The 25,936-nt window shown below is 48.7% G+C and overlaps 1 protein-coding gene and 1 long non-coding RNA gene across 4 annotated transcripts in view; one reads left to right on the forward strand and one right to left on the reverse strand.

Moving 5' to 3' along the window:
• CDC42BPB (CDC42 binding protein kinase beta) overlaps window positions 1–7,467 on the reverse strand; it is a 95,527-nt gene extending 88,060 nt beyond the window's left edge. Inside the window, exon 1 of one of the 3 annotated variants that reach the window (XM_080593978.1) lies at window positions 7,033–7,467. In XM_080593978.1, coding sequence (XP_080450104.1) covers window positions 7,033–7,210 — 178 coding nt within the window. In that variant the 5' untranslated portion in view covers window positions 7,211–7,467. The remainder of the gene's footprint in view (window positions 1–7,032) is intronic. The other 2 variants (XM_080593980.1, XM_080593979.1) reach the window with 2 other exon arrangements.
• A 1,147-nt stretch (window positions 7,468–8,614) lies between these two features.
• Window positions 8,615–10,074, forward strand: LOC308195858. Its single transcript, XR_013951888.1, has 2 exons — window positions 8,615–8,843; window positions 9,524–10,074. It is a non-coding gene; the product is annotated as an uncharacterized lncRNA (long non-coding RNA).
• The last annotated feature ends 15,862 nt before the right edge of the window (window positions 10,075–25,936 follow it).

Genomic DNA, 25,936 nt, shown 5'->3' on the forward strand with positions numbered 1-25,936 from the left:
TTCATCACCCTATTCATCTTTTCAGACACGGGTAAGTTACTCTGAATCCCGGGCACTATACGCGAGTAATGGCTCTGATACATTTGCAACTGCTTAGGTAAGTCTTACAATTCTTCCTTTTGGTAACACCCATCCAAGAACCACCTCAAGTTGTAAGCAAGGAGCAAAATGCAAGCTTCCTAAGTTTGAAGGACCTACAGTAGTTTCACATTCCCAACTGATCTCGGCTAGAGATCAGCACTTCTGAAAACCAATACATGAAAATATATAACCATAAAGCAGAATCAACTTGCTAAAAAAAGCCAACGAAACGAGTCTCTTCAGTTCTGACTCACAGTTGAAGCCATTTGTTTCTCGTAGGTGTAAAAGAAACTGACTCACTCTCCCATGTGAATTATTTGGAAGAAAAAAGGTTAGTTCAGCTTCAGATGATAAGGGCTCGTTGCACTGAATGTGCTGACTAAACCACCATCCAAGCAGTTTCTCTGCACTGAGAGCACAAAACTGGTGCCAACCACAGAAGTTTTAATGATGCAAATGAAATATTTCTTGGCAAAATATTTTAGCTTAATATTACCTGCAAAAAGGAATTTCAAATGATTTTCTTGTTTCTAAATGAAACAATACTGAGAAATATTAAATTTAAGGATGCTTACGAAACCTGACTTCTGCATTCTGTATGTTATCAAGTGCCACGAGTGAGAAAGTACTGGCTGCACATCCTCTATATGAAGACAAATTTAGCAACGACTTACCTACCTCATCCTGACTTTTCAACAAAACTTAACTAGAAAATAGGTCACAGCCTTTAACAAACAACAATTCCTCAAGCCCTCGGTAGACGGCTGCTCATTATTAGCAACTTTATCTACGCACAGGACAAAAGCAATGCTGACTTCCTTCTATGGGACAAAAGAGCAGCTTTGCCCAGGATGGCTGTCATTTCAACAGCTCATGCCAATGTGCATCTCATCCCCCAAACAACACTACTTTCACGCTGTTAAAACATGACTTCAGCATCCAATGCCAGTGTTTCACAGAACAAAATAGGACAGAAAAAGTCACTGACAGATATTCTAAAGATCTTCTACTCAATCTAAAAATTGCAGATCAGAAGAGATGCACTGTAAAGGGTCCATCATGCACATAGCAGCAAGCTTTGAACCTCATGCCTTCAGATCACTAGCCCTGACTACAACGCTATCAAAGCTAACGTGGCAGTTTTTGCTGCTCCACCACAAACTAATCCTAACATCTATTTTCTAAAAGAACAGAAACCGTTTACTCGACAGCAGAGACCGCTGGAAATCTGGGCTCGGCAATCATGCCAGCGCGTGCCTGCCAGCTGACCGTCAAAGGCTTCCTTACCCAGGCGATCCAGGCTACAGCGCCCCATCTCCGACCACAGGAAAGCCTTCAGGGAACAGGAAAGGGTTCCAGCTGCATCCACACTGCAGTGTGCACAAAGAAACCGTGGCCACCACCACCACTGGCCTTTCCAGAACCTCTGCAAGGCACCTGTAGCTTCACTCTGCCCCAACGGGCCCTCACCCACACCCTCGTGCTGCTACCTCCAGCACAACGGACCACAACGGCTTTATCGGTCAGATGGAAGAAGAGGGACTCGGGCCAGAGACTGAAATCCAGACTTCTCGGCCATCAGCTGTCTTCCTACCCAAGCAAGCTGTCTCTTTCTTGTGCCCAAGAGGCTTATCAGGCGCTGCGCAGCTCCTGCTGGCAGAGGAGGACATCGCTCATGTTAGGAGAGGCTGGGGTCACGTCACTTCCTGGCTTCCTTCTTTCTGCTTTTGCTGCATGGGGAGAATTGGTAAAGAGGACGAGAGAGGAATTTAAACCAACAAACCTCACACCAAGAAGCAGGCCGTGTTATTAAGTGATACTTTTTCCTGGTGTAAACCAAACAGGCCATAGAGAAGATCCTCATAAGCAGTGCTCAAAGTCTGACAGCTCTAATAAGGTCATCTCAAAACACTTCAGGACAGTTTCTGCCTCCTATACTAGCACCACATCAGCCACACGTTGTGTCCTCACCCTTACCCAGAGCATTTTCTAGTACATCAGTGTCTGTGGCAGTCAGAGGACTACGTCTACCCCGCAGCAAGCTTCGAAGCTGCTCTAATGTAGGCTGAGGAAGTGTGACTTTTCCTCAGGTTCACATCCACACATCTGAATACAACCGCTTTCAAGCTGAAAGAACAGGCTCTAACCTCCGCTGACATAAAGGCCACTCCACAAGACTCTCACTTCACCCATTAAATGCTAACATGCCTCCTTAAGGAGAGCTGGAAGGAGAAGAAAGTAGGGCTGGGAGTAGAAGGAAAGCCCAGTCACAGCCTCCTGGTTTAGCCCCCACCAGCAGCGAGGTGCAGAACTCGACGCACCAGTCCCTGCAGCGACCCGAAGCTGTGAATCACGGCACTAGCAGCACGGCAGCGCCTTTCTGGTCATCCTTCCCGTGAGTTTTCCACCTGTGGCCCAGCCCCAAACGTAAGAGACACGCACCCAGAAGCAGCAGCTTGAGGCTGGGCTAGAGAAGCTGCTCTGAGCGCTCTGCACACACGTTTTTCCCCCAGAGCAGGAGCACACAGCTGTTACAGCAGCACCCACCGCCTGCCTATTACACCAGGCTGTCTTCAAGGGCTTGGCAGCAGGTGCCCAGCTGGCCTCCTTGTGCTAATCGCCTGCAGTCCTCTTTGTTTCCCCCACAGCTTCAGGCCCCCTCCAAGTCAGTTCTTCTGGGGAAAAACAAACAAACAACAAGCAAAACAAAACCAAACCAACAGCAGCAACACAGAAAAAAGACAAAAGCAGCACACCAGCCTCAGAGGGCAGCAGACCTCGCACGAAGCGGCGCTACGGAAGGCCAGCGTGCAAACAGCTCCTGACTTCGCAGCAGGAGCAGCCCACGGGGGTACCCTGTGTGCCCGCTTTGGGGAAAACACACACTGCGTTTCACATCAGACTATTCCGACACGGGCTTGGAGGTGATCTCGCAGGGAAAGCTAGCCGGTGCATAGTCCAGGAGTGAGACAAGGCCGGGCGAGCCACGTGGGGATGTGCGCCGTCCTGCCCAGCGCGGTGCGCCAGCGGCACGGAACACAGCCAGGGGAAACAAAGGCTGGAGCGAGAGGCCGTGCAGCACCAAGAGCTCTCTGAATACAAATAAGGCCCGTTCCTGTCAGACTCTCCGCCGAACACGCTTGCCTACCAGCTCCAAACCGTGACAGAAGCTGCTGAAGAACGGAGCAGCCGGTTGTGCCAGTCCCTGCTGGCTGGGAGCAAGGGGCAGCGAGCGGCAGCCACAGCCCGCTGAGATAACTCCTGAAAAACAAGGTGATGTCAGATGAGCACCAACGCGGTGCTGAGCGCCCTGGGAGCAGCCATCCCAGGGCTCCCGTACAGCTGGCGTTGGATTAGGAAAGACTGAGATCCCTCAGCACGAGGGAAGCACGGGCTCTGTGCAGAAGAACACGCTGTGCCTGAAAGCCAAAGGACAGGGGATGGATGTCCTGAGAGACCCGAGGAGATGCAGGAGACCTGAGCTGTGCCAGCTCACCACCCCTGCAGCTCTCCTCGCCATGCACAACAGGGAGAGGGGTGCGCTGGCTGCAGGAAGAGTCCCTCAGGAGGGCTCTCCGCAGCACACGGACCGCACCACCTGCAGCTCCCGAGCTCCAGCGCGCAGTGTGATCCACCAGGGGAGTCCAAAGGCCACACAAACCCTCCTCTGTGCTTGCTGGCAGCCTCAGGTAGTCCTCACCAGCGGCACTGGGCAGCTTCAGCAAGGAAGTAGGGCCACAGGCTTGTAGGGCCATGCAGGCTGCTTTATGGGCTTCCCAGGGCACCGGGAGCCTGCCCAGCCCAGCGCCTCACGGGATGCCAGTCCCACTGAGCTACGAGGGCCAGCAGAGATGGTCAAGGAATTTGGCCCCAGAGGCACGAGGGCAGCAGCAGGCCAGCTTCACCGAGGACTTTCAGAGGGGAACGAGGAAGCAGAGCTAGAATAAACAGGGCTGGCTGTGTGGATTCCTCATTAGTTCTCACTCCAGAAGCAGCATATGCAGCAACAGCTTAAATGACACTAAGCACAGATTTGGCAAATTCTTGCTGAACATGTAAGACACGGGTCTGCTGTGTTACAGACTTGGAGTCAGCTCCCAGCAAGAACGCTGAGCGGTATTTCAGTATCTATTATATAAACAATACAGCGGCGAGGCCTTATTCAACAGGAGTTATAAATACGAGGAACTGGAAGAAAACGACTTTCAAAATCCTCACTTGTAGCTCAGCTAGCTCTTCTTCCAAGACATGCGGCATAAAAATATGTGCATTATACTTCTGGTACAGGGAAAAAAAAAATCGAGGATATTCAAAGCTCCGCTCACCATGGGAAAGCAACAACTGCCAAGGTTAAAATGGCAGATTCTTCCTACATTTCTGAAGAGATGGAAGCCACAAGCTGCCCCTGGGCAATCGGCCACGCCCTGCGCTCTTCTATGGTTAGCAAACAGGAAGAAGATTTGGAAGAAACAAGCCCGTGGCAGGGAGCAGCAGCCAGGTTTATAGGACAGAACCGATGAGATCGATCACCCAGGGCTCCCCAGGCTCTGCACGAGGTGCAAAGCTGCTGCAGGTGTTGACTAGAAGCCGGCACAAGGCTCACGGGATGAACGTGGGGCTTGATTCCTGACTCCCCATTCCCAGCCACCAGCTCCAGAAGCCGAGCAGCGGTGTGCTGCTGTCGGAGAAGAGTGATCCCCACGCCCAGCAGCCACGCTCCGCGCTGTAACATCTCCTCTGCATTCCCACAGCCAGGACAAAAAAAAAAAAAACAACTCTGCCTCATCTACCCGTGCTTGAACTCGGCTTCCTCTTGGCAGTCAGGAGTGCAAACAATTCCACTTAACCATTTGGAGGGAATTCTGCGCGTCTGATACCTCGTGCCCAGTTTTAAACCCAAAATAGCACAGGACTGCCTGTTATACGGCTCGGTTTGGTTTACCCTTCATACCTACGCGGCTGATTTCCATTGTCGGCGATAAGTCTCCATTTTGTCAAAAGGAAATTCCTCCTGTCTCCAGTCGATAAAGAAACACGCTAATCTTCAAAGTATTTGCCAAATATTTAGCTCCACTCTCATGCTGCCACAGACACATAACAGCGCGCAGAACCTGTGCACATCAATCCGGAATGTCTCCTAACAGAGAAGCAGGCTGTAATTAAGACTGCACATCATGACATGAGGAAGATTAGCGTGTTTGGCATGATAGCTTCCTTATTAGCTGGAGGCAGAAACAAGTTCCTTGTCAGTGGAACCATACTGTGAGGGCATCAGGACACAGATAAAAGGTGTCTCCTCCTTGGCATTGACTTGCTTTTAACAGCTTGAAGGAAAGGGAGGAACACACGGGATGGACTTTAATTGCTTTTCAGGGCATTCCTTACTGATGGAACCGGAACACACAGCAGTCCAGATTTAGGCCCATCCCCTTACCTTGGAGAGACTGGATTATAAACTTTTATCCCCACTCTGCAGCACCAGATGGTAGCTCACATACATTTCAATTATTTATTGAATAGGCACTTTGTTATACTAGGGTAATCCCACACTGCAGAGAGAGCTGCACACTGTTTTTATTGCGAGATATACTTTTCATCAAGTCAGTAACCTTTTCACATTCAATGAACACAATAAATAGGATTTGGAAAAGCAATTTTATAAACAATTAGATAATTGGACTCTCCATCACACGGAAAATGACAACATGGGAATCGTGCTGTAAGACACACCACCAACAGTGCTATAGGAAAAGCATATTACTCTTTGGCCTGCCCCAAATCCTGCCCTTGAGTTTTACCCTAGAAGTAGCACCGTACCCTGCTCCACCACACTCCACAGCCCGTAGATGCTCACTTATCCAAGCCACCAGCTTGAAAACAAGTTCAAAACCAGCCTGCACTTTGCAGGAGACATACAAAGCTCCCCCAACAAAACAAATAATCGATGTTCCCCTGGCTGCAGCCTTGCAGGGCAGATGTGATAGAGTGGTTAATTATTCAGTTGGCAATCGCATTACTGACGTCAATAGAAGAGTCCAGGAAGTGAATCCTCTTAGTTTGTTAGTGTATGACAAAGAGTGGTGGTCCCCACAGAAATTAAGGAGAACCAGCTGTCCCTCCCTCCCTCCCTTTTAGTGCTGTGGCCGGCAGGACCAAGACACACATTTGCATCTCCTGAAGTAAATCGCCCTTCCCCCTCCCTCAGGAAATCCTTTGTGTTTTTTGTTGGTTTTTTTTTCTTTTTCTTATTAACAGATATCTTTAAGAGCCCAATTAACTGTACACGCACGGAACAGCTGACGAACGGGACAACATCCTCGTGAGCAACGCTCTCTCCTTCCTTCACGCCAGTTCCCACTCCACGGAGAAGTTAAGTCACCTTCACCGTGAATTATTATTCATAACTTACTCAGCTGAATAAACCAGTCGGCCACCACGGGCCGTTTGAACATAAATTCGTTTAAGCACGCACCGGGGGAGGCTCTCCGCAGTCCGCGCGCCACGCAGGACAGCCAACTTTCATCCTCAGCCTCACCCCGGGTGCCCACGTCTCCTTTTGTCAGCACGCCCCGCTCTGCTGCGGGTTCCTGCTACCCCAGAGCCCCGACGCCACCACACAAAGGTGTCACACGAGGGCCGCCTGCAGCCCCGCCGGCCTGCGGGGGCATGCCCGAATTACGGAGCGCTGGGCCAGGAGCACCCGCCGGCCCTCGGAGGGGCACACACACAGCCCCGAGGACCTCCAGCAGCCCTGGAGGGCCGGGAGGCAATGCCCTGGCGTTTGGGGGGAGGCAGAGCCCCTTACAGCAGGACACGGGGAACGCGGGGGGGGGGGGGGGGGGGATGTAAGGGGCGAGGCCCAGCACCCCCCTGAGGGGCAGAGGAGGCCCAGCACCCCCCCGGGGGGCCCTCCCCTCGCCTCCCCCAGCCGCCCCCCGGCGCCGGGCTCACCCCACTCGAGGAAGTCGGAGACGTATCGGTCCCTGCGGAGCGGCGAGTCGCGGCTGCACTCGGCGTAGACGCCGACCAGGAGGTCGAGCAGGGTCTCCACGCTCAGCACGCTGTCGTTGCGCTGCGGCCCGTCCAGCACCAGCTGCTCCAGGCGCTTCAGCCGCACCTTGGCCGACATGGTGCCGAGCAGCCCGGGCACCACCACCACCACCACCACCACCACCACCACCGGTACCGGCACCACCCCCCCCACACACACGGGGCTCCCCCCCCCTCAGCCCCGCCGCCTCCTCCCGGCCGCGCCGGGGCCGAGCGGCTCCTTCCGCAGGCTCCGCCTCAGGCGCGGCCGCTCCATGGGCCGCGCCCCGGCCGCTCCCGCTCCGGCCTCGCCCCGGCGGCGGGAAGGGCCGCGCCCGCTCGGCTCCGCTCGGCAACCTCCGGCGGCGCTCGGCTGCGTTCGGCGGCGCTCGGCTCCTCCCCGGGCACGCCCCGAACGCCGCGAGAGCGGCGCGGGGAGGGGGGAGGGGGGACTGGTCCCTGCGCCGCGCCGTAGCTGCGGGGGGGAGGAGGGGGTTGTTCGGTCTGTGGAACCGTCCCCGCAGATTCGCCACGGGGATGGGGGGCTGCGCGTTCTCGTCAGCACTTTCGTCGCCCCGTGGCCTGCCGTTGTAGGGCTTTGTGGAGGGGGTCCCCGCACTGCTGGCGGGGTGCGGTGCTCTGGGGGGGTGACCTGGGCTCTGCCAGGCCACGGCTTCCCCCGAGGGACAGCAGTTTTCCCCCTGGGCTGGTGTCACCCCATGGGGTCCCCCCCTGGGGTCACCCCTGGTGTCCATCCCTGGTGTCACCCCCGTTGTCTCCCCCCGTTGTCACCTCTCTTGTCACCCCCTGGTGTCACTCCCTCTTGTCCATCCCTGGTGTCACCAGGAACTGGCACCTCTGGCAGCCCCCTGCCTTGCCGGTGGTTGAGGCAGACCTGTGCCTTAGCAGCTGTTCTCCACGCTCACCTGGAGGAGCTGGGTGCAAGGCTCTCAAGCTTTCTGCAGTGCCTTTTTTTAAATATATATATATATATTATTTTTTTTTGCATTTCAATTTATTCTGAGAACTGTTCTCTCTGGAGATTGCAGCACCTTAAGGCAAGATGCTGAATAGCGTGATGGGAGTTTACCTCTCTAGGAATGCAGCCAGTCAGGTCCCGATGCAAAACTGTACTGGGAAGGATGCCTTTTCCTTCCTCATCTCCCCAGGTGATTAGATGGAGTGAGGTGTGCTGAAAATCACAGAATCATTAAGGTTGGAAAAGCCCTCCAAGATCATCTGGTCCAACCACCCCCCTACCACCAATGCCACCCACTAAACCATGTCCCTAAGCACCGCATCCAACCTCTCCTTGAACACCCCCAGGGACGGTGACTCCACCACCTCCCTGGCCAACCCATTCCAATGCCTGACTGCTCTTTCTGAGGAGAAATGTCTCCTCATTTCCATCCTGAAATCATCGCATGGAGATGGGAGGCAGCTCAGCGCTGGGTCTGTCAGAGCTAGGAAACCTCCTGCCTCCAGGAGCTGGAGCTAGGCAGGGGTTTGCGTGGCAGTAGTTGCAGTTGCTGGGGTCCTTCATGGTCAGAAAGTGATGTGTGAAGTTGTTGAAAGACCTGAATGATCTCGACCATCACCTTGAGGGTCAGACCCAGCCAATGCTGCAGACAGGGAGCTGCCCTTTTCAAGAGGTCAGGAGCACAGCCAGACAGAGCTAGACGGGGCATTATGGAGCAGAAGGTATTGCTCCCAACATGACGGAGGTCCAGCAAGTGATTACAGAAATACTGTTTTTAGGAGCCGTTGCCCCTCAGGCATGTCTGATATTTCTTTGACACCAAATACCTATTGTATCTGAAAGCTATTCGGGTCATAACAACAGCATGCTGTGCATTTGGACCTACTACCTGGATCAAAAAGGTATAGGCATGTTGGGGCTTGTTAATTCTAAAAAATGCAGTTCAGAAGAGGATACTGTGAATCACAGTTGTTTTTTTTTACTGAGAACATATAATTTTAAAACAAAGAAAAGCCACAGTGGATTAACTTTTATTTTTTTTTCCAAATTACTTCTGTATCTTTGTACTTCCTTCTGCAAAAATCTACTTGAAAAAAAATATTTCACAGCATATTCTTTCACAAGTTTTCATTGTTCTCCCTCTCTGTTTCTCCCTGGTGACAGTTGTTTCACCTGACCTCAAACTGTTTAATATCATAGATGCATTAATTTTCAGCATTCTTAGCATTTTAACAATCCCATTTTTTTCCCCTGGTGTTACTGCTTTATTTAAAATGAGAGTTTAACATTTTCCACTTATTACCACTTTGGAGACTCATTTTTGAACAGCTGATCAGGGCAATGAAGCAGGGTTCTAAAGGTACAGTAGTTTGTTACAATAGTAGAAGAGAAAGTTATAATATCTATCTTTCCCCTTCTTATCTGTTCCTGCAGATGGTGATTATCACAACCTCCTTCAGCAAGGAAGAGAGTATAAAGGAAACTGCAGCTCGATGAAGGCAGAGCCGTTTTCTGCCTACCAGTCTCCTTGGTCTGTTCTACATTAGTAGGGTTCAGGGATTTCAAGAGCTATTGCTGACTTACACCGATCACTGGAGAATCAGGTCCTATGCTGGGAAGACAGCAGATGGATGGCAGATGATATTGAAGCCTGCTTTAACAACTAGGGAAGGTTTAGTGTATCGAACCCGCATGTGAAAAGGTATATGAGTCGTTCTGTAGTTATTTCAGAATTAGCTGAAAGATTTCAAAAAATCTTGTGAAGGGTTACAAGTTTTGTGTATTGTAAATAAAGCTGGATTTTCACAGCAAGGTTTCCAGTTAAAAAAAAAAAAAAACTACCTAGCTGAAAAGTGACATTTGGTATATTTATTAAAAAATGTATGTAAGCTTGAAAACGTAGCTGAAGGTATTCTACTTCTGTTACTCATGTGTGCCAACTCCATATACTAAAAATAAATGTGATCTGGCTAAAATGAATTAAATGATCCATCTTACTGGTTCCTTTTTCCTGTGGTATATTTCAGTGGAAAAATACAGCCCCCTTTTCTGGGACTGTTCTGATTTTAAAAATCCTCTTTTTTTTTTTTTTTGTGAGACAAAATGTAAGCAAAAGGGTTCTCACATACATTTTCTGAAATCATTGCAGATTTGCAGAACTGAAGGCAAAAAGTCCATATGGCTACCGAAAAGTTCCTTCAGAACTAATCAACTTAAGTCTCTTTCCTCTCCTTTTTTTTTTCTTTTTTTTTTTTTTTTCTTTTTTTCTTTTTGGCTGTTCTCCAGGTAACTTAGTAACTACTAGAGGGAGAAATTCTGTTACAGAATTTTGATGGCAACAGGAAATAGCTGTGTCACTGCTTTATGACTTCAGGAAAATCCACCCACAGATCAGTTTGGAATTGAGAAGAATAAAGAAATAGGGAAGTCTATGGACAGAAATTGCAAATATTGCTCATTAAAAATTAAGGCCTTCATGCTAAAAAAAAAAAAAAAAAGTGAAGGCATCACAAATACCTACTTTCTCACATTGAGACAGAATTCTAGATAAAGAGTAAAAAATACCAAGTTGCAAACTTTATTTGCTTTTTGTTTCAATTGTTTTTACATTAATAAGCAAAGGGGAGACTCTGAACAGCTAGAAAACCTAGCTAGAAGACGTAAATATATTCTACTCATTAAGGAAATTAGATGGAATTTCTCGCTGAGAGAGAAGCTCACTAATGTGAGGCAAGGGAGTTTTCCAAGGATTCAGAATACAAAATATAATTAAATTGAAATCAGAGAAAGCTCATAGTAATAAAATTCCAAAAGTAGAATATAAGGAGTTAAATCTAGCTAAGAACAACATGACTGGTTTATTTCTTCTTGTTATCATAGAGTTTCCTTCCTGGAATTATTTTTTAGGAAACTGTCACCTTTCCATCACTGTTTGTATTTGGCAATACTCTAAAAAATTCCGTATTGCCAAAAGCAGTGTGAATCTACAGCTGTCATCCAGACTGGGTGCCAAAAATAATCTATCAGTGGGGGCTGTATTTGATGACATTTCATCATGTAAGCCTGAGCACTGAGGTAAGATAGTCAATATTAAATACAACAGCTAAGTCGCCACTGGAGACTGTGTGGGGTTAGCAATGGTGAGAAGTGAGCACAAGATTTCTCAAGACAACGTCTCTTGGTAGGATGACGGATGCTAGAACTCTGCTTCATCTTCCAGGGAGCTCTGTCTGCTTCAGCTCACTGCTAATGGACTAGTTTAGCAAGGGGATTTCACAGATGCTCTTGTCTTTTGCACATGATGATGAGTGAAGTGGGAGGAAAGAAAGGGAAGTTGTTCATGAAGAAGTGCTGGGAAGAGCTGAGAGTCTGTTCGTTTCCAATTTTCACTAAAATGCTTTCTCATAACAATAATAAGAAAAAAAATAGCAGCAAAGCCATTTGGCAGGCCACCTTCTACTAAGTGCATTCTGCCATTAAGTGCATTTGCTGGCAGTGCTTCTGCTTTGCTCTTGTACGTACCTAGAATTCAGTCATAGTATAACACAATATTTTGAAGTGAAGGTGAGGTATACTAGGATATGAAAAGATTTTGCACTTGGTGGGTGCTTTCTTAAAGAGAAAAAAAAATAAAGAAGAAAAAAATCCTTAGATGTATTGGTAGATTCTTTTAGGGATATGTCACTTCTGCCTGGTTTGCTTTGATGGATTTAATGAGCAAGAAGCTGTCACAGGCTCAGAAACCATACAAACCTGTCACTTCTTCCAGTCTAGATGCAGCAGGTTCCCAAACACATTGTTTCCTCCTCAATATTTTTTCTTACTCATATTGTTTTCTTTCTCAGTAATTTATGTCTATTTAAAGTTCACCTGAAAGAAGGGAACTTGCCTCCCTGCTGCTATTTCAGGAAACCATCATGGGTATTGATCAGTATGTTTCCTGATTACAGGCAGTTTAATACAAGGAGCCTGAAATGGATAACATCAAATTAACTGGCTTCTCATTCCATTCACGTCTTGAGAGTAGCATTAACTGAAGTGGGCAGCTGTTTCCATCAAAATCATTATGAGGCCACTTGTTCTTTTTTTTTTTCTTCTTTCTTTTTTTCTTTTTTCAGAATTTGACTGAAAATGACTGAAGTGTCAGGGAATTGCGGTTTTAGATGAGGTCATTGTTGCGGACATCTGGAACAGAATTTCATCACCACATTTAGGCAACACAACAGCTCAATTTTATTTCAGTTCTGATTTCAAGTCCACAATATCCCAAGAAAAGCATTGGCTCCGTGATCTAGTCTGTTTAGGCACGTGATAATGTTGAAAGACTGGCAAAACAAAACAAAAACCAGTTAGACTCATGCTACTTCAGGGATCTTCAAAGGAGGTGGAAGCAGTAGGGATGATAAAAAACAACAACAACAAGTACTTGTCAACAATTACGACATCTTGCAAGTAGCAGCACCATGTTTTGCTATCTGTATAGTTGCCATTTTGTCATTTAATAGTATTGTGTTACTGCAACCTCACATCTGCCAGACTCAGTCAGATCAATCTTTGTTCAAAGTGTGAAAAGCATCGTGTTGCTAGAGGCAATTTTTTGCGCCTGAGTAGATGCTGTACCAAGATTATCCTATTTTGTTTTGTGGATTTTTATTTAATGATTTATTTTGCTAGATACGCTGGCACCATGGTTCAGCCAAGCACAAAGCAGTATTGTTCCTTGTGGAGAATAAGAGAAATTTTAGGTGATATATGCAAAAAAGAAATACGTTCCTTTTTCTTAGCTAATCTATAGGATTAGTTCCCTTGGGTTGCTGAGAGTAGCAGAGTTTTTCATATTGCATTTTAAATTAATGCTGCATTTTATTATTTTATTTTTTCTTAATGTCTTGAGAAGAATGGCTGGAGAAGAAAAAAAAGAAAAAACTTCTTCAGTCTGTCTTCTCTTCTGTACCTTTAAAAAAATGTCACTGACTTTAATAGCAGTGTTCCCATGGAGATAAGCACAACTAAATCTACCTACAAGGAAAAGAACTAGTCTGCTTTGAATGAAATATTTTTGCATTTTAAGTAACGTTACTTTAATACATACTTCATTCTTCTATGACAGAGTGCTCTTTGATTTTCAGAAAATGTATAATCAAAATAATAATAATAATAATAATAAAAAGTGAGTTCTATTGCATTCTCTTCCCTGGTTCCCTCTCCACAATGGAGAATCCATAGATAATCTTTTATTTTTTTGGTAATGAGAAGTTGAAATCAGAAAATATTCCAATCTGCTTGTAAGAGGCAGAGCATAAACAGCATTCAGGAAAAAATACAGTTATACAATGTCCAAAAAGCAGCAGGAGATGTTGTGCGGAAAACACTTCTACTTCTTCGGTAATGGTGACCTGGCAAGCCACCTTTGGCTGCTGGTGTTTTGTTATGAATTTCCAGGCACTGTTCAGAAAGGCAGAGGTGGGACCAAAATGGCTTCAATTTATTCACAGTATCCTGGGGCAGTGAAGAAAATAACTGTACTATCTTCAGTATCAAATACCCTGAAAGGCATCTCTGGGTAATTCTCACTTTCCTGTTCAATAGAGCCTCTTCCAAAAACAAAATGACTTTTTTCTGACAATGTGCGAAAAAGACATTTTGCTCCTATTCATTTGCTCTAACAAAGCGTTCACCCAAGCTGTAGGCTGATCCTAGCAGCACCCTTACACGTCCAGAGGCACTCCGGCTGGATTTACACCAACACTGCTACCTTTGGCTTCTGGCTTACCTGGTCTTCACAAAGCTGTGCAGAAGCCCTCCATCTCACACATTATGCCAGCAGTTTCCACAATTTCCAGCAATATTGACAGCGATTCAGAAGAGATCCAAGCTTCGCAGCACTGCAGGTGAATGTGAGTGCTGGCCTGGCCTGCCTGCCCTCCTCACAGCTGCCTCCTCACAGCGACTGGCGATGAGCTGCTCATCCTCGGGTACATGCTGGTGGCACCCTGTGGGACTTCGCAGGGGTCTGTAGGGGTCACGCTGCCAGCAGGGATGGAGGGGAAGGAGAGACAAAAAGCTAGGAGAGACCCTGAAGAGCTGGACATGCATCAGCTAATTCGGGTTGGGGGTTGTGTGGTGGCTGGTGGTGCTTGTGGGAGTGCATTCACCCCCTCTCAGAAGGAGCAGCAGCCAGCTTTGCTCGCTAACTTTGGCGAAGGAGAAGGAAAGGACAACTTCTAGTTCTGCACTGGCCTCCAGCTGGCTCTGTGGTAATCAGCCCTCAACCACTCGACAATAAAATGCCATCTTGCTGTCCCCACGTTATCTTTTTTTCTTTTCAGATGCTCTGTATAGTTGTCTCTGTACAGAACAATGTTGAAACGACCTACAGGCCATAAGGAACTGCGTCTGTGGGGTTTTAACTTGCAGACATGACTAAACACAGCGTTGCAGTCTCTCCATTTTGGGTGTGGGTGCAATTCCTGCTAACGTGGGGTTGAGTCAGCGTCTGATCTGATCCTCTGTGTGACAATGTCACACATACGCTTTACTGCTTCACACATACTTTACCAAAGCCCTGTTTTCAGTGACAAAAGAGCAAGTAATGACTACGACATGGTACCAGGAACCCAAATCCGACATGGTACCAGGAACCCAAATCCGTGGCTTGGAGGTCCTCCAGCCATCAGGGGCCATGGGAGGAGCAGGAGGGAGGGATTCTGCAAGCAGTCACGGGTTCAGAGAGCTGTTCCCCCATGCAAGATGTATGGGCAGGCATACAGCATCCGAGGAGGCAGCTGCTGTGGTTATTACTTGTTGTTCCGAGTCTGTTAGCTGTGATGGGGAAACAGGGACGTTTCTAAGTGCAGAAATGATGACTCTTCAGTGGCCATCGCCACAGGCGGAGTGCTCAGGCTGCACAACCCAGAAGAGCATGCAGTCATGATTGCTCTTTCTAAGAGGATTAATGGTTAAACAGAGGCTTCTTCTCTTCCTGATGTTAAGTAGGAGGGGGACAGATCCACAGCTACAATAAATTGTCATGGCTTCATTGGAGTCAGCAGCAAACTGCAGAGGCTCACGATGTCAATAACTAAACTCCCCAGGGCTGATCTTCAGCTGGTAGAAATTGTCATAACTTCATTGAAATCCACTGATGTCCAGCTGACCCTGCTATTGATTTTGCTGGGAGTAGGACAAGGCCTAAATTTAATTTTGTGGCAGTCCAGGAACAGGACACATTATTTCGAAGCATCCATCGCTACTGCAATTAATTGGTGCCTGTCCTGGGCAAGGCTGTCTCTTTCAATCGTTGAGATGCCACTTGCCAATCTATGAATTGCCCTGCGGATATGAAAATCTGAACTGACATAATATATGTAAAGCAGAAGGGGGTTGACTGTTTCAGGTTTCATTTAGGTGTGTAGCTTATGTTTGCCTCAGGTAACACCGAGGTACTACTTAATCATGATAACACGATTAAGATGCAAATCCACAAGCCTAATTTAAATACATTTTTTCCCTGAACCATCCAGCTGGGTGTAGTTTCTAAGAGTAAATGCAAAGTACTCACAGCAGGCTTCAGCTCAAGCAGAATCTCAGGGACGGCTTCCAAATGTAATCACTCATTGTCATAATAGAAAGTCGAGGTCACCTTTTTGACAGTGCTGGGAGTCTGGGTATTATGCATGATCTTCTGTGGTTCCACAGAACCACAGAATGGCTGAGGTTGGCAGGGACCTCTGGAGGCCACCTGGTCCCACCCCTGCTCAAGCAGGGCCACCCAGAGCAGGCTGCCCAAGACCACGTCCAGGCGGCTTTTGAAGATCTCCAAGGAGGGAGACTGCACAACCTCTCTGGACAACCCATTCTAGTGTTCCATCACCTGCACAGTAAAGATGTGCCTCTCCATGTTCAGACAGAACTTCTTGTGTTCCAGAGTTCAAGTGCCTCTTCTCCTGGCACTGGACACCACCAAAAGGACCCTGGCTCCATCCTCTTTACACCCTTTCCATGTGTATTTATACACATGGAAAAGATCCGCGCCCCCCCCCCCCCCCCCCCCCAAGGCTCCTCTTCTCCCTCAGCCTCCCCTCACAGGAGAGGTGCTCCAGGCCCTCCAGCATCTTGGGGCCTCCTGTTGCACTCTCTGGAGTGTGCCCAGGTCTCTTGTACTGGAGGCCCAGAACCGGGCACAGCACCCCAGGTGCGGCCTGACCAGTGCTGAGCAGAGGGAAGGGTCACCTCTCTTGACCTGCTGGTGATACTTTGCCTAATGCAGCCCTTTTTTGCAGCAAGGGCACATTGTTGGCTATGTATCTGTCATCTTTTCTGGGAGAAACCAGCTTTGTTGTGGGACTAGAGAGGATGTCACCCCTGGAGCCAGGCTTCAGAGTTAGAGAACCAGATAAGCCACTGCTCAGCAGGGCTGAAACATCCTCTCCTCTGAATATAATGAAGAGTGTGCTAAGCTAACCACTTTGTCAGTCTCTCACTGGCAATATACACCCATCTATGTTACTCCAAAACCATCTGACTTGAGAGAGCCTGTTAGAGGAGCAGCCATTGCTGCATGAGGCAACACGCAGTTTCCTTTGCGGGATCCTGCTGGAGCCCCCTCAAAGCACAAGGACAGCGTTGTGTGATGCCACACACCCGGGATGCAGGGCAGCAGCCCCAGTCAGAGCCATGCTGAGCCCTGGACACCTATCCCAGGATTTTTACACCTGCACCACGTCAGCAGCCTCACGTATCTCTGGCGTTTTGCAGCAGGCCCTGACCTGCCGAGGCACGGCCTGGTCAGACTGGCCGTGTCCCTCTGGCTTGTCGGTGCTGCTGTGAGTAGCTGTCCTGTCTGCGTGGGACAGGATGTGACATTTTTATGCAGTTGGCTCAGGTTAAGCCCAGATGTCTTGCAAGTTAACACCTTTTCCTGTTCTGCCTGCGTCTCCTCCTGCCTACTGGATTTCCCCTGGAGAATAACTCCTTAGGCTTCAGTGAATGTTTACTTCATTTTCACTACCTTGAGGCAGGGCTGTGGGCCTCATTCATTACAAAGTATGAGCTGTAATTGTGTTTAAATGGCCCTTTCTAGCTATTGCATGACCATGCAAAAGGGTTTTGTGTTCCCATGGGCACACAGCTAAACTTCCCCGAGTTTTGCTAGCAGACTCCTTCCCCTGTCATACTGAAGGACAGTGCCAGCTAAGAAGCAATCTAGTGGTCCTTTAGACTATGGCTGGGCATGTGCTTAATATCTCTTTCTTATAAAACAAGTGATTTGTAAGAAACTCATATATACCTTGGGAAGGTACTAGCTATAATGTGATTAAGTGGCTTATGATGAGAAAAGAAATAAATACTTGGAACATATACTGTTTTGATCTGATATAGGTCAGGTTGCCTCCAAAACAAGTCATCACAACTAGAGGAGTATTCCAGCCATACAAAAGGTAAGGGAGCTGGAAGTCTGTCTTTTAAATATGAGCGAACCCACTGTGTTACAGAAGAAGAAAGTTAGCTAATATGCAGTGTGAGCATGTGTTATAGTGAGCCTGGGTTATTAGCAGTCACTTGGTTTGGAAGCCCTCAGCAAATAAATTTGCTGTTTCAGGACACAAAAGAGAGCACGGTATCTGCTTTGTCAGTAGTCACTGCTGAAGTGAGTGATAAAATAGCAGTCTGTGAAGTCTATGAACTGTACTGACGTATCACAGCTTTCTCAAAGTTGTTGAAAGAAATGGGCAAGAGAACTGCGGTGCTAAAATAGAGGAAGAAACCAATCAGATGGTAAAAGAGTCTTTGTGCTATGAATACCTATGAGGGAATCAGACCAGCTAGCTGTGGCCTGGCCGTACACAACTCCAGAGCCCAGGTTGCTATTAATCACCTCAACCAGTTAGTCAATATTGATCCAAGATAGAAAGGATTCGGGAGCAGCAGAACACAGGAAACATTTTCCAGTGGATGTGTGGCCTGGATTCACACACTAATGCTCGTTCCTCTGCTTGTCGTCTATAGCATTTCCGCAGCAGCATAGCCAGCTCTGCCCCCCCTCCAGCACTCCAGCTGGAGTATCCACCCTTCCCGTGCCTGTATCCTCCAGCCTTGCAACGTGCCAAAGCATTTACCACTTCCTCCTGGCTAGTCACAATACTCCCAGCTCCCCTCCTGTCTCCCACCTACCTGTTTTGGGCTCTCATCCTGGCAAGCTGGGCAGGCCGTGCTGCTTGCCAGGCGGTAGGAGAGGGCTGGAGCCAGTCCTGCCCCTCTCTCTGGGAAGGTACAAAAGCAGAACCTCTCTCCTTTACTAAATCACCCATTTTCACAGAACTTGCAGGCAGACAGCGTCTTTGCTATTTCTGTGCTTTTGCCAAATTTGGTAGAAATGGAGTTCAGTAATTGCTGGTGCAGGGGGAACGACTGACATATAACCAGAAGACAGGTTGCTAAGGAACTCAGGCTGACAAAAGAAACAACCAGAACACCAGGCGTCGGAGAGCTCTGACAGTGGCTTGTAGGAATGCTGATAACAGAAATACCTCCATGATGAAGAACCAGATGAAGGACAGCTGTAGAAATACCACAGAGGCTTTGAGGAACCCAACTCTAGATAGGGACATCACAGAAATGCTAAGAAGAGCTTGGGGTTTTGACTGAGTGTTGTAGGAGAGTTATGAAGGATGTTAGCATCTCCAGATATAAACAAGACAGGGAATGTTTGGTGAGGGTGGCACAAAAGCAATGGAAGATCAACATGCAGCACGATGGATAGTTTGCATTCAAAATCCAGTTCAGACTCTGACAGAGGAACATGATAAAGCCAAAAGGGAGGGCAAAAGTCTGATAGGACAAAGCACAAGCATTTATTTTGTGGATTGCTGCAGATGACAGGGCAGAGTAGAAGTCCTAGCAGTATGTGAGCATTTTCAAAAGTGGCAGTGAAGGGAAGATAGCAGATGCCCAATAAGGAACAAAACAGGAGCTTTTAGTTATGAGGAATTCATCTGCAGAAAGACAGAAGGAAGACTTTAATGAGCTCCTCAACAGAGAGATGGGCAAAGGTGAAGAGTGAGCAGCTGTTTTCCAGACAGCCAACCTGCTTTGCTGAGAAATTTTGAAGAAGATGTGAAAGACACTTGGGAAACTTAGGACCAGCAAAGCAGCAGGGCACAGGCTGTTCCTGCTGAATTACTGAAAAATGGGTGGTGGAGATAAAATGAAAGCCTTTACGAGCTATTTTTATTGGCTTGGAGGTTTGAAACAATAATGGAAGGGTTGGCAGTGACCTAAATTGCATGCCCAGTTTGGAGAAAGCAAAAAAATGAGAGTGTGAGAACACTGGAACCTGCCCTTCAAGGACTGCGAGATCTAACTGCAACACCCAGGAGAGGCAGACCCCAGTACTAGGGACATAGTCAGCCCTTCCAGAGCCCAGGAATCAAGACAGCCTGAGATGATTTTGCTGCCTACAGCCCTGAAGGACCCTCAGGCAGTGCCCTGATCCAAAAGCACAGCTGTTGTGGTTCAGGCTGGGCACAGAGAGAGATATACACTCTGCTCTCCTCCCCCACTGCAATAGCTGTGTTTTTAATGTATCTTCTTGTGCCTGTTTCCGCATGGCCTGTGAGTTTCTTCTCTGTCTCCCAACCCCTGTCACTCAGCCTCAAACAGTACCCAGACAAAACCACGCTAGCCAGAACAGTCAAATTCCTGAGCAGCCTACCCTATATGAAACATATGTTTACTGCATCTTAAAGATCCCTTAAATGGAAGAGCAGCATATAAGCCTACCATAGCTCATGAGATTTAGCCCAGTCCTAAAACAGTATTTATGGAACTACTGCTCTTGTTTCATGCTGTAATATCAGCAAAATGCACTTACCACTGACCATATGGCGCAGATTCTGCATTCAATACCACCAGTGATGTCTTTATTTCTCCCAGTTTTATTGCAGCTACATACAATGCTGATGAGCTCAAAACTTTTCTGAATAGGACTCCCAAATACTTGGCAGTGCATTGCATGACAGTGCTATTTGCAGCTTGGCATTTCTCCCTGATTTATCGTTCCACATTAGTCATCAACATTAAAGCACATCTCTCCTTTATTGGCTTGGGGTCAGGGACTGATGCCCTGATTCACTTTGAGAAGCACCCGACTCTACAGATATTCCCACTGATGCTCATGGATCTCCAGTTCAGTTTGCAAAGCAGGTGGTTACAGAGATGTCACTTGCTTGTACATGAAACATAACCATGCAAAAAATTCCAGTTTGTAATTTTCACAACTGCCTTTCAGAACAGAACTGCCTTGCACACAGACCAGTTCCCTTCCTACTTATTAAATCCCTGACTGTTGTCTTAACCTGCAAATTTTGGTAACTAATATTTCATATTCCAACCTAGTAATTTAAAAATACAAGACATTACAGATTATTAAAGTCTTAAAATCAAATGCTTACTGGTTTGCTCATGTCCTAGCCTCCCCTCATAAGCTGTTTTAAGCCAGTTGTCTATCTAAGTGGCTGCTTTATTCCACTATCATAACACAGCCAATAGTTAATTAATCTTTAACTTTTCTCCTTATGAAGTGCTTTTTAAAAATCTTGGCACAAAATATCCACTCTATTTTCTCTTACTATCATCCCACTAACAGCTTTGAAGCATTGCAGTGAATTAGTTATGCAAGACTTCTCATCATTTCACATCGTCTGTCTCATCATTGTAAATAAGGCACTGAAGCGCTGCTTTATCAAGCCCTGTCTCAAATAGATTACTGCATCCTTCAGAAAGAACAGTATTTTCTTTCTAATACATGTTTATGTTGGTTTGGGGGGGATATATTTGACTGTATTTGTCTTTTGGGAATATTGTCTGACAGGACTGGTTCAAGCATTTCTGAACTCTGCAAAATCTACGCTGGCTCTCCTTTAGCTGCCCGCGATGCCTATCACCTTTTTGCTGGGCTGGCTGGCAATGCAATGAGCTCTGCGTTCCCAAGGTGTAGAAAACCAACAGATTTCCAGAGCTTCTGCAACCATTCCCCTCAGCAGAGCTGCAGAAAGGCTGAGGAACACCAACCTTCATCCTGGCAGAGTACCATTGCTTAGGCACGCTTCGTAGGTACTTCAACTGCAAGGACACGTGGTGCAAAATGTGTATGGGGAAATCGTTTCCAACCATCAAGTTCTACGAGGCCCCAAGAGACCTCCTTCAGTGGCCTTGGCTGCACTGAGCACATTGCTATGTCCTGTGGCATCCTCCTTTTCTAGTGACTTATACCCGCTTCAGCTGAAGGAAAGGAGCAGCAGCAGATTGACTGCCATACAGTTGTCAGTTTTCAGCACAGAAGGTTTTATTTTAAAATTACACTCACCCTTAATCCTGCGTCTTGCTTGTACCTGTCGTGTTGATACTTACCAGCTGGGAAAAGGAAAGAAATACAACCCTGGATAACCAAGCAAGCAAACACGACAGACTAATTTTTAATGAAGAAGTTATTCCACTTTGCAATGATTCAGCAACAGCTACCATAAAATCTTTGAGTGTTTGTATTATATTTTTTGTGATAGTGGAATAAATATGGAGCTATTAATGCTCATAAACCTGGCAGCTTACTGCTCTAACAGAAGTGATGTATCTAGGCAAGCAGCCTGGACAATTAGTCCACTCTTGCATGGATGAGAGTAGCCAAAGATGCAGAGTGATCTGAGGGGCGAGGCAGAAGTGGCTTGATTCTTGCTCTTAAGAAGCTACAAACAAACCAAAGTGCCCCGAAACAGCTTTTCTAGGCAGGACACAGCCAGACCTACCCCACAGCTGCCTGCGGCATTTGGTGGGTGTGTGGGCAGGCACAGTCTGATCCTCCAGCTTCGTGGCTGTGCAGAGGTGTGGGAGGATGGGCTGAGCTCCCTGCAAGGCCATAGCCTGTGGCCAGCAAGGGAAACAGCTCACAGCCCTGTCCCCTCACTAGGAGCAAGCCCGGTGTGAAGCAGAGATGCTACCCAGGGCTGGCACGGCCCTGCAAGCACATGGCTGCAAACTCTTGGGGTGCTCCAGAGCCTCTGCTCCAGGGCACGACTCATTATTTCCAGGCTGAGGTGGGGTGTGTGATGTGGAGAGGGGAGGTGGGATGGTCCGAGTCACCCCAGGCTCCTCACAGTGAGGGGAAGGGACGATGGCCACAACATGGGGGGCACAGGGCATTTGTGCCTGCTGCAGCCTGGGCTTAATCCGAGACCACGGCCTGGGTAGACATGCAGAAAGTGCAGCTCTCCCGGGAGAAGCAGACATGGAAAACGGCTACTCCAGAAAGCTACAGCTGGGAGCAGCACTGAATTAAACACCACTTAAAACCTGACGGTTACTTCAACCATGAAAGGGCCAGCGATTTGGTCTTTTGCTAGGACAGTCGCAGTGTCAGAGCACAAGAAAGATGCTGGAAGTGGATACCTACAGCGTGGCTGAACCGCAGCGAGGAGAAAGAGACTGACAGAGACAAAGAGAGCTGGGCTCAGCCGCCAGGCTGTGGTGGAACGGCACCAGACCTCCAGCAGCAGTACGTGCTCCTGCTGCTCGCTCCTCGTCCTGCTGGCACGATGGTTTCCAGCTCCTCCAGCAACTCACCGCGAGGCCACGCGGGAACCGGAGCAGAGGGGCAGGAACTGGTGCCACGTCCCAGGGCCAGGCTGGGGGCAGCAGGGGCAGGGAGAGCCCTGCACCGGTGCTGCTGTCGAAGCAACGTGTCCTGGATCTGTGGGCTCAGGGGGACAGAGAAGTGAGATGTGAGGCAGAGGGAAATACCTGGGCTTTCTCCCCCTCGGGTGACGGAGCACATTTCTTGATTAAACTGAAAAAATTCTTTCATAGCAAGTGGAGTGACAATTAGTGACAATGGCAGGCAGCTGTTGTACTGTGACCGCGGCTTATTAAGCTAATCATAATTGTCTCCCTGTTACCTTGTGCTCCTCCCTGTCTGTATGGGGCATCCATCTGTTGTCTCTTGTTTGGTAATTAAGCCGGAAGCTCTTTGGGGCAGGGACCATCTTTTCATTACGTCTTGCACACGGGGGTCCCAATCAGAGCCCCTAGCTGCTACTCCACTACAAATAAAGTGGCAATAAATAAGGGAAAATACGCTCCTTCTCCTTGATTTGAATACCAGTTACAGCTTACAAGGCATTATAGCTAATGAGACGTCATTTGCGAGAGGGAAACGTGCACAGCCGGAGGAGGGAGGCGCGCTTTGCTCCTGGCGAGGGCTGGGGGCTGGCGGTGAGGCCGAGGCTGCGGCGGGTGCTTCTCCCACACGGCTGCTCCGGGGCTGGGGGAGCCACCAGGGAATTCGTCACGGCCCCACAGCCCCCTGCAGCCCCAGCACCGAGTGCTGGCGGTGCCAGTGCTCTTGTTCTGCTTGAAGCTCAGCTCACTGCAGCCGTGGCCTGCTGAAAGCCCGGGCTTGGGGCCCCTCTCCTTCCCCCGGGCTCCCCCGGGGCCAGCCGGAGGGCTGGCATGCGGGAGCAGGGCTGGTGGCACGCAGGGCCCGCCGCCCTCCCGGATCCGCCAGCAGCACCCCTTGGCACCGCCGCCCCGCTCCGTGGCAGCCCCCCGAAAGTCCTCCCAGCCCCACAGGAGGGCATCGCCGATCCGCCCCAGGAGCACGGCGCGTGTCAGGAATACCAACACCGCAGCCTCGCCGGAAAAAATAACCCGAGTGCCCTCTAGTGACACGCGCTTGGGGCTGTGCCCGGCTCTGGGGGGACCCGCGGGTGCCGGGTCTGGCTTGGGGCGGTGGGGGCTGAGGGAAGCGGGGAACTGGGGGTGAGGCAGACCCCTGACGGGCCTTTGCGAGGGTGGGCGTTGGTAACAACAGCCCTGCCACCGTACTGTGCCGGGGCAGCTACGTCTGAGTGCCGGCAGCCGGCAAGCGGAAGCCCACCTCCACTGAGGCACCCCGCACCCCAACCCCGCTCCTTCCCCTGCAGCACCCCCAGGATCCAGCTTCTCCCTCCGATCCTTCGTTTTTTTTTTTTTTTTTTTTTTTTCCTGACGGGAATCCATACCCCCCCGCGACGCAGTATTTTCCATGGAAACCAGTTATAAAGTGACAGACCAATGTTCCTCGCGGCGCTGTCACTGGCAGCCCCTTTGAATGAAGACTAAGTGCTGATGGCCAGAGATCCACCCTCGCCAGCTCTGTTCCCTGCATGAGGAGCGCGTCTGTCCTGGGCAACTTCTTATATTTCATCGGGATGCTGGCACCTCCCTCCATTTGCAGCATCGCAGTGTGTTCCCCAGCGAAGAGCCCACCTGCTCCTTGCCTTAGCGTGGGGATGCATTTACAGGGACAAGTCAGGGGAGGAATAGAGAGAGGCTCTCATGTGACTGAAAATTATCACAACAACTCAAATAACAGTAATAAATAACCAGGGTAGTAGTGCTGATTGTAATTACATTTGTCACAGCAGATCATCCTAGGCCGAAACGGAGCACGGACTGACGCGGTGACCAGAAGTTCAGCCACGTAACCCTGCCTCTGCAGAGTCTGCAGGCTGCGACCTGTGCAGTCAGAGGTCTTGGATCATCCAATGCAATCCAAGTATTCTGATGGTTTTCCACATTTTGTTTTAAAAACGAGCCTAAATTAAGTGAGAGCTGAGTGGATTATTACTTGGCTTTAGTCCGCTGAAGGATGAGGCTTTTTAAATGCATGACTGGTTTGCAGAGCTTTTTTTTTTTTTTTTTTCTGACACTCTTTTGCAAAGCATTTCAGCATATTGACTTGCAACCATAAAGCAAACCCCAAATGTTAATTCCAGACGAAATCCCTTGTTTCCCCAGGACCTCTGATTGTGAAGCTGTAGCCAGTAGCAGCACTTGGTTTATAAAACCTCATCCCTGCAGCTCTGATGCCTGGAACATTGCAGCTGCCTTGCGAATACCATTTTTCAAGCCCTGGCTGCCCATGAGAGGCCAGGACGTGACTCCTGTGCCCATGGGGCCAGGTGCTGTCCTGGAGGAGCACCCCGTCGCAGTCCCACCATAGGGACCTCAGCAGAGCCTCCAGCCCTTGGGACGCTGCCAGCTGCAGCCTGCCTTGCGCTGCAGAGAGGAGAGGGCAATCACTGTTGCATGCCTGTGCCCATAAACCAGCTCATAAATCACCCCGGCAGCATCCCGGAGAGGGGACAAAAGCCCGTGATAGTATTTATCCATCATTTCCAGACAAGCCCTCTATTTAGAGGGCTATTTTTCCTATCTTAAATCCAAATCCAGTGGCCTTTACACTGCCTCACCTACGTGCTCAGAGCAAGCCAGGCAGCTCAGCATCCATGCTGCACAGGCCGGTTCGCCGTGGCTGCTGCAGATCCTGCTCCCTGCGGTGGGAAACCACAATGGGCTCTGTAACCGGGATGGGCTCTGTGACCGTAACCCCGGACCGTAAGCACAACCCAACAGTAAGGATCTGTGCAGACAAGGCTCCTTTCTGCATGCTACGTTACGTCTTTCCAGGACGTGTCTTCTTCTCTGACAGAAACGAGCAAGACAAATGAGCTGAGCAATAAGATGCCACAGTAGTTCTGCAGCCTGACTAACTGCAAACGCTCTCCCAAACAAGCAGCCCGTTAATCTGAGTTAATCAGTTTCCCGTGCTCAGCACCTTTGCAAATGAAGCCATGGGGCTGCTCCTAGCTTCACGCAAACCAATGTGTCCCTAGTGCGGGGACTGGTGGGGCACCCAGCCTGCAGCCATGGGCTCTTCTAGGGGCTCCTCAGTTTATAAATTCAGCAGTCCAGCTTACCACCATAGATATAGGAGTAAATTATTGTAAAATGATTGTAATAGAGTAGTACCAA

Source organism: Anser brachyrhynchus (genome assembly GCF_964034855.1).
Source record: "Anser brachyrhynchus genome assembly, chromosome: 5".
NCBI lineage: Eukaryota > Metazoa > Chordata > Aves > Anseriformes > Anatidae > Anser > Anser brachyrhynchus.